Source organism: Eurypyga helias, unplaced genomic scaffold, assembly GCF_000690775.1.
Source record: "Eurypyga helias isolate BGI_N326 unplaced genomic scaffold, ASM69077v1 scaffold4287, whole genome shotgun sequence".
Classification (NCBI taxonomy): Eukaryota; Metazoa; Chordata; class Aves; order Eurypygiformes; family Eurypygidae; genus Eurypyga; species Eurypyga helias.
The window spans coordinates 10,964-24,644 of record NW_010259644.1 but is presented as its reverse complement, the minus strand read 5'-3'; the positions used below and the strand labels follow the sequence as shown (position 1 = coordinate 24,644).

Genomic DNA, 13,681 nt, shown 5'->3' with positions numbered 1-13,681 from the left:
GGGTTTCGCAGCTCTCGCCGGGGCGGTTTACCCCCCGGTGACAGGTGAGTCGTGCGTGCTCGGGGCGGGCACGCGCTCCGGCGGCAGCTGGGAGGGCAGAGGCGATAGGCCTGTTCGTGCTGTCGGGGCGGGGGAAAGCTTTAGGAAAGAACCAGCTTTCGGAAATGCCTGTTAGAACGTACCTTACAACGTTTAGCAGCACCACACAACTTACTAAGGGAGCGTGCAGTAGCTTTTAGTCCAAACTGTTCTTTGGAAGTGTTAACAAATTGCCCAGATCCCTTTAAGATAACACAAAGGAGGTCTTGAAGAAAATGGATTAGGTATCCCAGCTAGCTGTTGTTTGGCCTTCGTTAGCAGTTCCATTTCAACTGAGAAATGGAGAAGGAGAATGGAAGAAGGAGCAACCTGAAAAATCCCTGCATATTTCATTGTGAGAAAACGGACCGAACCTTCAACAGCTTTCTTGGTTTTTCTACTTGTAAAGAAAAAACATTTTAGTCATGAAAGACAAGTTTGGAAGCTGAAAGAAACTATTACAGAGGGAACAACAAAAGCTAGTATGTGTATTCACTAAAAAATAAAAAACATTACATCATTAGTCATGTGCTGACGGGCAAGCAGTTTGAGACTACTGGCACGTTGCTGTCATTCGCCACGCGTGCAGGGACTGTCCTGCCACGGAGCCCTTCTCCAAGCAGCATAGTTTTAATGTTGTTTAAATCTTCTACGCTTTGTCCTGTCGTTCACACGAAGAACAAGACCCTTCCCCAAAGTATGAGTGAGTTTTCCAGACAACATGTTACTTGCAGGCCAAGGGTCAAGCCCGCCACACTTTGTGTCCTGATCTTTGGTTTGGGTTTGTGTTTGCAATCTCATTTTTGCTCATGCAAAACTGGCATCTGGCTGAACTGAGGGTTATGTGACCGTTTGTCTTTGGGGTAAGTATCCCAGGGAGGGAAGGACAGAGGAATGGATGGAGAGAGGGGTTTGGGGGATCTTGTGCTCCTAGAAAGAGCAGAATTGCAGGAAGAGGGAGAAGGAGCAACCTGAAAAATCCCTGCGTATTTCATTGTGAGAAAATGAACGGAACCTTCAACAGCTTTCTTGGTTTTTCTACTTGTAAAGAAAAAATATTTTAGTCAAGAAGACGTGAAAGACAAGTTTGGAAGCTGAAAGAAACTATTACAGAGGGAACAACAAAAGCTAGTATGTGTATTCACTACAAAATAAAAAATAGGAGAGGCAACAGAAATGCCATTAGGAACAGAGATACAACAGTAAGTGCAACTAACCTATGTCAAAATGATAAAAATATTAAAGAAGCTAGAGAACACTTTATTTTAAAAACATTACTGGTCATTGCATTTAAATGTGAGCAAAATGGTTGAGTAGATAATTTTGAACAGTCCTGCTTCTTGAGATAGGTAGTGAGCTGCTAATAGACATGTTTTGTTTAGGATGGCAGAAATGAGTAAGAGTGCCAGCCATTTTAATTAAGTTATGATAAATCTGCTGACAAGATTCTTACATTGATGAGCATGGGCTATGTGCAGCAGGAGTAGACAAAACAACCTGTTATTTTCCTCTCAGCTTCAGCATATTGAAGGGTGGTTGTTAGGGATGTGACTGCAATTCTGTCCCCTTTCTGGTGTAAGAGTCCAGTCTTTGGGGTAAGTACTGTACTGCTAGGTGTCTTTGGCTGAAATGTTGTTCTCCTATCCCTGGAGCACAGGATCTGGCATCAGGGTCCTGTGTGCACCAACTGCTTTTCAGGTCCGAGCACGTGGAAAATGTTTTCCCCATGTCATCTAACACAACTTCTTAGAAATCCAATATATAAATTACATAAAGAGGCTATAGATCAATAAACCTTACTGAATGGTGCACATCCATCACCGTTAGAAAAGCAGGCGGAATAGCAGGGATGCTACAAATGTTGGAGGCCACTTCTGTCATTCTTTATGTAGAACGAATGTACTGGGTTAGACAGAAGGGTCTAGTCCAGGCCATTTGTCATGTCTCTGAAAAGCCTTCAGCTGATGGTTAGAAAGAGGTTTTCCTCCCGCAGAGTGTTCTCTGCAAGCTTCTGTCAGTCTGCTGCCCTGGAGACAGGTTAAATTGTATTTTGAATGTTGAATGGTTCTCATGGTTTTAGCAGAACTACCCAAAAAAGTAGAAGTGTTGTTGCTGCTTTTTGTGTCCTGACTTCTATTTTGCATTTTTCTCATTTGTGGAAAATTTTCCAAATGACTGTGATGCCTGAAAGCAAAGGTGATAAATCTCAGTGCTGTAAATGGGAGATGGTGGGTGTTGTGGCAGATGGAAAAATCAGGACCTTTGAGACCTGGTGGTTTTCAGCATGAATCTTAGAGCAAATTTTGCACTGGTGTGATGGTAGGACGAGAATAACTTCTGAACTGCTTATCTGGAAAGGGTTTAGTGCTGTAGAATTCACACTGTATTATTTGCCCTTCCTGGCCAACAGTTTTCCATACTGAAGAGTAACACGTCCTGAATGTTGCACACCCAGTTGGCAGCTAGCGAATTCCGGTAGAAAATGGGAGACAACAAATATGTTTATGAAGGTCACAGCACCTGTATATATCTGAAAGACAGTTGATGCATCCTGAATGCAGTGTATTTAGGAGAAGTATGTAAAAATGAAATCATGAAAGAAGGGGAAAAAAGCACCCCTCAGAAGCTAAACTGAAGAATGTTGCACTGAGGAAATAAAAATAGGCCTGAATACTGCCATTGTAGCTGAATATTATGAATTCTGTTTTTCTTTTAACTGGAGTTACTCTCTTCCTCATCCCACCCATTTCACATACATCCTTAAGGTCCCAGATATATTTTGAACTGCTTGTCTGCCTGCGCAGGCTTTAGACTTACCCTGAAGACGTTTCACTTCTGTCAGCTGCAGAGACCTTTCCTGGAAACAGTTGCGTTGCTGGAAGGCAAAAGCTGGTTGGAGAAGGGATCAGCGCCTGTGGCCGTAGTACTGATGTTGCAGGTGGACATGCTGAAACAACGGCAAAACCAGGCTCACTTTGGTTATTGAAGCCCTGTGGGAATGAAAAGGGTGGAATACTGGTATATGACTGAAAAACTTAATAGAAAGTTTGCTCTGAAGTATTAACTAGCATGTTTTCAGCATCATAGCTGGGAATGAGGAGCTCTCCCTTATTGCCTGGCTATTCATTCTAGTGGCTGTGTAGAAAGTATGATCGCAAACCATAACAGATGTGACTCTCCTTGAAGTTGCTACTTTAGGACTGAGTTTGATCTTGTTGCTAGATACGTGGGTGGTTTTGGTTTTCTGTTCTTCCCAAGGCTACAAGCACAAACCTCACAGGACTGTTGGGAGGATCTCATTAAATGCGATTTCTTTTTTTTTTTTTCTTTTCTTTTTTTTTTGGTTATATCCTCTTTGGTTAAGTATTCTGAAGTTACATGTGTCCTCAGAAGGAAGCATTCGCTTACATTTGAACTTGCCAGCACCCGAGTTCAGGCCCTCGCGTGTCTTATCTCTCCAGCAACAGCTGAGACAATGGTACTTGATTTTTGCAAGGTAAATATTCAAGCCTGTGGAGTCTCAGGTTTTAGTAGGTAGGCGGTGATGTTTGCTGTTGGGGTTTTTTTGTGGGGGTTTTTTGTGTTGTTTTTTTTTTTAAAGTTATGCAAGCTTAAATTTTGCAGGGAGCCTTAACAGATACTTGTGTCAGCCCCAGTGTTTCCCTGGGTGCTTTGCCCATCAGAAGTTGGAAGCTCAAAACAAGATGTAGCTTAAAATGACACATTTCTCTTAATGGCTAGGGACTCTAAATCTTTTTTAGAATTGGTTTCTTTGTATTGCATCTTAACTTTTAACCATAAAAAACAATTTATTAGGATTACAGTTCCTAAAATCAAGCTAAGAAGTATTCAGAGCACCCCAGCAAACTTACAAGCTGTGCAAGTTAGGGCAGACACTGTGTGTTTGCAATACTGTGTGGTATCCTCATCTTCACTCTGCTTGGATTCAGTTAGTACTTGTGGTTTCTATGGGAATTACATCAGTGGTCTCAGTTGTTTGGGTAACCCTTCCTGCACTCCTGGGGAGGTCCTGGCTAAGGCTTAACTGCAGGGGTGCAGCTACAGGTAGCTGCAAGGAAACCCTTTTTTGCTATTTATGTGGATAGTGCTTAGCATGATGGAAATTAAAACAAACAAACAAACAAAACCAACCAAAAAAACCCAACAAAACCTTCCAGAACCTATGGTTTGCTAGCAATAAAAGTTGCAAGATAACCTGACAAAAATACTTTAAATTTTTAAGCTTAATGTTCTGGCTCCGTAGCTTCCGGCCTGTAATGTATCTAGTCCATGTTACATGTTATGAGCTGACTGGGGATAACCGAGCGTACTGTGAGTGTTACAGCTTGGTTGATATGCTGACTAGCTACCACTGAGGGGGGAGCTGTCTTCATTCTTCCTTCCCTACAATGAGGTGTCTTGTAAAGTTAAATCAGAAAAAAATACACTTAAAAATATCGAGGGTTTGATCGCCTGTCTTCCTGAGCAGCCAGGCAGATGGTGCTAGTCCCAACCCCAGGAAGGGGCTGGGAATGTGTATGTAGGGGTGACAGAGGAGTGAAGCCTTCCTTTGACAGCAGTCAGTGGTTACATTGCCTCAGCCTCAACATTGGTTAAAAACCTAGCCAAAAGGACTCAAGAAAGAAGTGAAATCTAATGCTGTGTTTTATGACACATATACGTATTACGAGTTTTGTCCTTTTGGTTATGGAAAGCATTTTTTCTAAACTGGAACAAAAATAATTAATGTGTCAACTTTTCCTCTTTCCAACAGGAAGCAACAACTTTATATGGCTCCCGTCTGACAACATGCACCACCAGTGGCTGCTGCTAGCTGCATGCTTCTGGGTGATATTCATGTTCATGGTTGCTAGCAAGTTTATCACACTGACTTTTAAAGACCCGGATGGTAAGTTCAACTTTAATGTTTGGTGTGAAACAAAGTTAAGTAGTGCTTCACATGTGCTCTTTCCGTGCAAAGTAGTTCTCGGCATGTTACTGCTTCTTCAGTAGGACTGAGAACAGAACAGCTAAATTTCTAGAAGTGACAGTGCTGATATGCAGTTTCTGCTTTTCCTGGCAGAATCTGCAAAACTAACATCATGTCTTTTTTTGATGGTTAAGAACAGAGTGGATCATGTTAGGCAGTACTGTCTTGTGACTACAGTTGAATACATGCAGTGAATACATGCAGTTTCAGTATCTTGATCTACTAGAAGTCACGTGCAAAACAACAGAGCACGATTACCTGCTTAAAGGAAATTCACAAGGAATCAAAGAGTTCATTTCACATGATGCTAGTTTCTGTCCTCTTGTGACTGCTTGTCCCATGGCTGCAGTATTATGTAAAACTTGTGGAAAGTCTTATTTAATCTGCAATGCACTTAGCCTAGCAACCTCTGCCCTGCTTCTTGCATTCAGTTTTATCCTCTGCTGTTTGACTGACAAACAGCTTATAGGCTTTTGCTTAGCTTAAGTAGCCCAGATGGTATTAAGCTGATGAGGAATTTAAGCCATTTGATGACACCACACAGCATGTTACAGTTTTCTGTGTGCTGAGGAGCTACTGCTACAAAGCCACCCTATAGAGAGTTTAGGTTGAAGGTGATGACCTGATTTACAGCCCTAACAGATCTGTATTTCTGCATCTGCCTAAGGTATGCAAAGAATGCGTGACTTTTGAAGTGCTGACATCACTAGTGCCATTAGTTTCAATGCCTTGATAGTGGATAAGTGTATTCGGTATACCTTTCTAAATAGCGTAGCTCTGTGAGGAGATTTATTCAGCAGGTCTTCCAGATGGGAACTGTAGGCTAACTTCTCTTTGCTTGGCCCCACCTGGTTTTGAGCCCTAATACATCTGCAAATAAGATGGTCTTATGTTAGGTATGTAAATTCTCCAGTATTTCATTATATGCCAACTGTTGTTTTCCAGCTCAGGTATTCTTTGAGTGATTCTTTCCACCAGAATTTGTCAGATGGATTAAAATGTGGTTAAAAAAAAAAATAAAAATCACTAGAGTACACCCTTTGCATTTATTTGCTTTTTATTATGTTGGCTTTCCAACTTTTCTTTTTTTTTTTTCTTTTGTCCATGCTGAATCTTCCTTCCCCTTTAAATACCTCTTTGAGCAGAAGATTGTGTAATTTCTTAAGTTCCAGCCCTGCAAAGGCATGACTGTGGTGAAATGTATGTCTGTGTTGGAGATACCAGTGTTTGTACTGGGACTAATGAAGGGAAGTAATGTGAGTCTACCAACAGAATTTTGGAGAAAGTCCCAACAGGATGGCCAGTCCTGGAGGAACTAGACTTAATAAAATATGGCTTGTCAGGAATTTTCCTTATTTGGATGTGTCTGCTTAGCAGCTAGAACAAAACTAGCAGATGCTCAACGAATCAATGTTCTTTCACTGATGTTTGGGTGCATAAGCAATAGGAGCTTCTTAATGAGAAGGACTGAGTTTCTCTCCCATCGTCTCTAGTGGCACTTGCAGACATGCTTTTACCCAGTTTAACTGCTCTTGCACTGACACAGATAGCTTTGATTACAAAAGTATACTATGAAGTAAGTCTGTGCACAGCAATATTTACTGTAGCTGACTGCTTGGATGCTTACATTGTTTTCAGTTTTAACTGGCTTTGCCATGCGTGCCCTTTGTTAAAATCCAGCGTAGGCAGAGTAGAGTACTCGCTTAAGAAAAGGTTGTGGCAGTAGACACATTTTCTCGACTATAAAACAGTAAACCACCGTGGATGCAGATGATGAAAGATTATTCATAGAAGAAACTATAGGAAGGGAAAAAGATTATTGGGGAGAGATCCTGTATCTTTTTGCTTTGTGGTTAGGAAAAGCTGCTTCCAATTGATTTTGATCTTCCTGCACCGTGTAAAGTAAAGCTACAGCCTTGTGCTATTTTTCAGTTTTCCTGTAGCATACCAATTGCAAACGATGCAGGGAGTTCTTTGCAGCAGTACAGGTTGGAGGTTGACCTGCTGGAAAGCAGCTCTGCAGAGAGAGACCTGGGAGTCCTGGGGGACCATCAGTTGGCCATGAGCCAGCAGTGTGCCCTGTGGCCAAGAAGGCCACTGGTATCCTGGGGTGCGTTAAAAAGAGCATTGCCAGCAGGTCGAGGGAGTTAGCCTCCCCCTCTGCTCTGCCCTAGTGAGGCAACAGCGGGACTGCTGTGTCCAGTTCTGGGCTCCCAGCTCAAGAAACACTGGGAACTACTGGACAGAGTCCAGTGGGGGGCAGTGAAGATGGTCAGGGGAAAGGAGCACCTCTCTTATAAGGAAAGGCTGAGAGAGCTGGGTCTGTTTAGCCTGGAGAAGACTGAGGGGATCTCATCAATGCTTATACATATCTAAAGGGCAGGTGTCAAGAGGATGGGTCCAGACTCTTTCAGTGTTGCCCAGTGACAAGAGAAGGGGCAGTGGGCACAAACTGGGATGTAGGAAGTTCCACCTGTACTCGAGGAAAAACTTCTTCACTGTGAGGGTGACAGAGCCCTGGAACAGGCTGCCCAGAGAGGTGATGGAGTCTCCTTCTCTGGAGATGCTCAAAACCCACCTGGACACGTTCCTGGTGAACCTGCTTTGGCAGGGGGATTGGACTAGATGATCTCCGAAGGTCCCTTCCAACCCTTTCCATTCTGTGATTTTTCCCTTAATGTATTTTAATTTGGTCCCAAACTATTTGCTGCCCAAAAATCATTAAAAAAGAAGATGAGTTATTAGCTGAGTTTGTTCTTTCGCTGTGGGAGTATGTAAGTGAGGCCATCAGTCCAGTAATAAAGGAAGAGGGGATCTTCTATTTGCTGGTTAGAGGTGTTTACTTAGAGCACCAAAGAAATAAAAGGTAGCCCTAATAACACTTTTCTTCTGGTAATGTCTAAGAGTTTGCAACAGAAGAAACCTGCTTACTAATACGAGGGGAGTAAGAACCCTGGTAGATTAAGATTTTTATTTGGACATGCTTTGGGTAGTTTATTGAAAAATAAAAATCTCCTACTGTCACGTCCATATAGTTATACTCGATTGCCTACCAATCGTGATATTTGGATTTATGATTTATGTGTCTCTTCACACAGTTTGTTTAAAAAAGACCAAAAAAAAAAAAAAAAGAAAACGGATGTGTTTCTTTGATAAACCTCATTGAACTTGCATCCAAAATTCCCACAGAATATATCCTTTAAAATATTCATAGTCTGTCTCATGCCTTGTCTAGTACTTTCCCATTTGGAAACAAATCCTAATGTTTTGTAAGCTTAATACAGAAAGTGACATTCGGGTGTGTTAGTCGTAAAGCAAAAATAGTTGCCTTCCCCCCCGCTTTCTGTAATGCTCTTATCTTTCTCCCTTCTTTAGGCTACGGTGCCAAGCAAGAGCCACTGATACTGACAGCTGTGACAAAAGTTGAGGAGGTACACGTGCCAGAGGAAAAACATTGGCCTGAAGAATTCCAGGTGCATACTGTTGAGATAAGGGTTACGTGTATTAAAGCGTGGGAGAAAATAAGAGATTAAGTAAGGGCTTCTGTTGTTAAAAGGAATTGCTAGGCAGGAATTACTTGTTCAGACTGTTCTATTTAGATAGAGCCAACAGAATTCATTTTAGCTTCAGAAAGCTGGTTTGTTACAGTAACCTGCTGTCTTGTTTCATCTGAATGATTCAACTTAATGTGTTTCCATTGCTAGGAGAAAATCCTTACAGTTCTCCTTTATCAAGTCAGAACAGTCATTTTTGCTAGCCTTTTTAATATAATGGCCCAATTTTGGATTACTTGTATTCTGCCTTGCCATCGCCATCAGGTTCATGTTTCTTGAGGACAAGCCTGTGTCTTGTCTATTCTCTTAGTCCTCTGCCCAATCTCTCTGTTGCTTTTTATCAATCTCCATTTCTTTTTCATGTTTTGTGCTCCCTGTGCTTCACATCTCAGCGGTTTTTCCAAAGTAGGACATGAACACAATAGTGTTCAATACCAGTTGATCCCTTAGATGCATAGTTCTGTGCTTTCAGCAGTAAAGCAGAACAAATGTGGTACCTGCTAATTCACAGGGAAAATCACAGTGGGGTAAGGCCAATTTTTTTTTTTTCCATTGGTTACATAAGTCACCTTATGTTTAGAGTCTTTCTGTGATGCTGCATGGAAGGTGGGTTTCTGTATAAACATGATACTTCTTGGTTTCATCGTAAAACCCTCGAATTTTAAGGTATCCTCAAAGTACTTGGGAGAAACATTTTGTTCAGTAGAAGGCTGGCAGATCTGTGTAGTGAGTTTTAATATCTTCCTTTACTTGTATGGAAGAGGATAATAAGGTTTATGGATCTAAAACTATTCCCTTTTGACTTCCCAACAGCATGAAATGCAGAACAATGATATTAATCCTGGTTGCATGCAAAATGAATTGTTTTGACAGATAAGCGGTCTGTCAGGCTGTTCAGATTACATTCTGACCAGGGGATATTGGAGAAGAGTAACAGACAGAAAAACCAGAATGGAATGAAGGATTTTTCCTTACGGACGGTTGGAACAAAAAGTAAATTAATTTCTTTTTCATGTGTAGCTTGGAGACCGTACCTAAAATCACAGAATCACAGAATGGTTAGGATTGGAAGGGACCTTAAAGACCATCTAGTTCCAACCCCCCTGCCATGGGCAGGGGCACCTTCCACTAGACCAGGTTGCTCAAAGCCTCATCCAGCCTGGCCTTGAACACTTCCCGGGATGGGGCATCCACAGCTTCTCTGGCCAACCTCTTCTAGTTCCTCACCACCCTCATCATGAATACTTTTTTCATTATATCTAATCTAAATCTATCCTCTTTTAGTTTAAAACCATTGCACCTTGTCCTGTTACTACAGCCCTGGCAAAATCTTTCTCTTTCTTTCTTATAAGCCCACCATAAGGTCTCCCCAGAGCTTTCTCTTCTCCAGGCTGAACAACCCCAACTCCCTCAACCTTTCTCCACAGGGGAAGTGTTCCAGCCCTCTCACCATTTCTGTGGCCCTCTTCTGGACGTGCTCCAACAGGTCCATGTCTTTCCTGTGCTGAGAGCCCCAGAGCTGGACTCAGTACTCCAGGTGGGGTCTCACAAGAGCAGAGCAGAGGGGGAGAATCCCCTCCCTCGACCTGCTGGCCACACTTCTCCTGATACAGCCCAGGATACGGTTGGCTTTCTGGGCTGCCAGTGCACACTGCCGGCTCATGTCCAGCTTTTCGTCCACCAGTACCCCCAAGTCCTTCTCCTCAGGGCTGCTCTCGATCAGGCTGTATTGATATTGGGGATTGCCAGCTGTGTAACTCAATGAGAGGAAGGGGGAAGATTTGTCAGTATAAATTTTAAAAATTTCCCATCGCCTGTTAATCAGACAAGCTCCTTTTTCCTCTCTTCCTACTAATTGTGAGGCAGAGGGGGTAGTGATTCCTATCTTGGTCTCAGAAGAATGAGACATATCAAACAGTTCATCCATTTTTGGGGAGAGGAATCCTGCCTACTCCTCTCATTTGCCACAGTAAGTGCTGATGCTCATCGTGTGAATTTTTGTCCACTTAATTTTGTTGCAGCTTGGACAAATGGAAACACTTGAATCCCTACAGTTACTAGAAAAGAGCACGGAACATTTATCCTAAATTATTCTTTCCCAGCCAGATTGGTCAGCACCCCTAAGCCCCATCTTCTCAGAGATTAAGGTTTAATTTCTGTTGAAATCTCTGTCCTAGCCCCTCAGAAGCTTTCTTACTTGCTGTTGAAGCTTTGTGGGAGTTCCAATCAAGCCATGTTGTATCCACACAGAGAAGACCCTGCTCTGCTCTGCAGCGGACTTAAATTGTTGTATGGAAAAGCTCCTTATTACTGTCTACTACAACATAACGATAACGACTTAAGGGTCGAACTGACGTGTACAACAGCAGCACAGGAAGGAAACTGTGTGCTACTCCTTTAGTTAATACATAGCAATGTTTTGATCGTGAATCTGGGAGTCATTAGGATGCACAGTTTGGGGATTTTTGTACTTGAGAATTTGATCTGAAAACTAAATTCTTGCACTTTTTTTTTTTTTCTTTCCCCTCTGCATTTCATAAAGCCAACTGGAAAAGCTTTTTCTGGAAATCCGATCCGCCAACCCCTGGTTCATATGGAAAGACTTGAACTTCTCAGGAATGTCTGCAGAGACACTGCATTGAGAAATCTCTCTCACACTGCAGTTTCCAAATTCGTCTTGGACCGAATATTTGTGTGTGACAAGCACAAGATCCTGTTTTGTCAGACGCCAAAAGTGGGCAACACTCAGTGGAAAAAAGTCTTAATCGTTTTAAATGGTATCTATTCTGCTGTGGGTGTGTGGGTTTCTTTGAGGAGGAGGAGGAAAGAAAAGAATTGATCCAACTGGGGCAACAAAAAAAGGATTCTTTCTGCTTTTCTGTACACTGATACTTAATTTCAGCCTTTCATTCTTCACAGTTGCTTCTAGTCCTTTCAAAACATCTCTTAACGAAAATAACACCTGTTCTTTCTGTGAAAATAAATATTGTTATTACTTGGCTCAAAAGTGGTTTGAGTCATGGAAGAGAACCCATGTGCATGTGGTAGGTAGCTTTGTTATCTTTGAAAAGGTGGCACTAATTTAGAGGATTTGAAACAAGTAAATTACAAGGTATCACAACTCCCTAAGAACAATAATATAAAATTCTGACTTGAGGCTACTGGCTTTTAACTAGGGTTTTTTAGTCATGAAGCTAAAACTTGGCAGCTGCTGGTGGTCTGAACTGCTGAAATCTTGTGTATGTGCTATCAGTGAGCCATCGTAAGAGGTACAAAGATTCCTAGGTGCTTAGAGCCATAGTTTGGTCATCAAAGGTGTGTTATAAAAGACTGTAGAAGAAGGAGTAAAGGGACTAGTGGTTTACAGGGTGAAGACTGCCTGTCTGTATGCAGCCTACTGTCCTTTTCTAGTAGCCTGCTATGCCAATAAAAAGGACTCGTTTCCTCAGGGTTTTCTGTTGTAGCACTGCCTGCACACATAAATTTAACTTGATCATATTTAACAAAACACGCCCCTGTTAGACACGAGACCCTCTTCCCTCTCTGTGCACCAGGGCTGTGAATCTGTCACCTATGGTCGGGTCAGTTAAGGTCTTTTCTGCGGTTTTCCAGGTGGCATAGCTGACAGAGATGAGAGCAAAACCTGCACAGAGCAAACCCAGCTTTCTTGTTAGGAGCACCCTGTGAACAGCCAGCTCTGCTCTTGTGTGTTGATGTTCTCTTTACCTTGTGTGAGCTACTTTCCAGACCTGGAAGGAAAAGAGTCACAAATTGGCAAAGGAATTGTGTCCCTCAGCAAAACTTTTGTAGCAAGGAGTATGGCTTTAACAACTTCACTAGTTTCAACTTTGCTATATGGGTGAGAGCCGAAAATCCAGGAAAGCTGTGCATGCACGTAGATATGGGCACGTGTGTGAAAAACCTAGCGAAGCTACAGTCCCAAGAAAATACTAAATATGAAATTATATGAGTGGATTAGAAATACTTGCTCTTATCAGAATGTAACAGAGTTTAACGTGCAAAGAACAGCTCAGAACAGGCAGGGATGCATTGGATATGTTGAGTGGAGGTTAAATCATGTCTTAATGGCAGGGAACCTTTCACCTTGAGCTTCCTTGTTCTGGCATGTTGGATAATGATGGAAAATTGTTGCCGTGTAAACACTGGTCTCTGCCTTGAGCTGGCAGTGTACTGGTGTCTGCTAATGCAGGCTACTGCTCCAGTGACCTAACTTTCTTCTCTTTGGGTAGTTTGAGCAGGCAAGACTGGTACTTGAGGGGCAAGACTTCATGTCCACATACCTCAGTGGTATTTGGAGGTTCAGGATGGAGAAACGCTGCTGCGGGGGGTGGCAGGGGGGCAGGGCTAACTCTGCTGCTTGTCTTGAATCTCTGCTCTGGATGAATGCAAGGTTTCAGTTTCTGAGGCTGTCTGATCTGACATCTGTTGTCCACATGTAATTCACCTAGAGTACCCAAAAAAATAATTAGAAAACTGAAATTAATAAAATACAACTGCCACCACCCCCGAAAAGGTACTAGAAAACTGAGAAGCTGTGTGCTGTGGATTATTCACTGCAGTTCTGGAACGGAGAAGGCCGTACAGGCTTTCACCTAAAGAGCTTGTCTCGTAGCACCCTGTTTTTGTTGCAGGTTGGTACTCTGAAATGATGCTGTTGTGTGAAGGCTTCCTCCTAAGGTCCAAGGGACCCATATGAGAGATTTCCCAAGGTCATAAGAACTTCCAGGATTGGGATCTTAAAATAAATCTATCAGAATTTAGTGACATTATTTTTCTTGTCAGCTTATGTGCTTGCAAAACCGAATATCTGGAGGCTTTCTGTTGTTAATTTTAGTGCTTTTTAATCTGTGCAGTATTGTATGATTGGAATATTCACTTCAGCACAGCATAGTCGTAAAAATAACTTCATGGATCCTGACAGTGAAGTGCTTTTGTGTTGAAGCAGTTCCAGAACCAGCCCACAGCATTTAATTTTTGTTGCTGGTAGAAACTCGGCCAAAAAGCTGGTTCCTTCATTGGAGTTAATCCTCAGTCTTCC

General features: G+C 42.3%; 1 protein-coding gene across 1 annotated transcript in view; it reads left to right on the top strand.

Annotated features, from left to right (window-relative positions):
* The first annotated feature begins 4,858 nt into the window (after nucleotides 1–4,858).
* Nucleotides 4,859–13,681, top strand: part of CHST10 (carbohydrate sulfotransferase 10) — a 13,294-nt gene continuing 4,471 nt past the window's right edge. Inside the window, exons 1-3 of the mRNA XM_010154705.1 lie at nucleotides 4,859–4,987; nucleotides 8,444–8,541; nucleotides 11,165–11,399. Of these exons, the coding sequence (XP_010153007.1) occupies nucleotides 4,888–4,987; nucleotides 8,444–8,541; nucleotides 11,165–11,399 (433 nt within the window). The 5' untranslated portion in view covers nucleotides 4,859–4,887. The remainder of the gene's footprint in view (nucleotides 4,988–8,443; nucleotides 8,542–11,164; nucleotides 11,400–13,681) is intronic.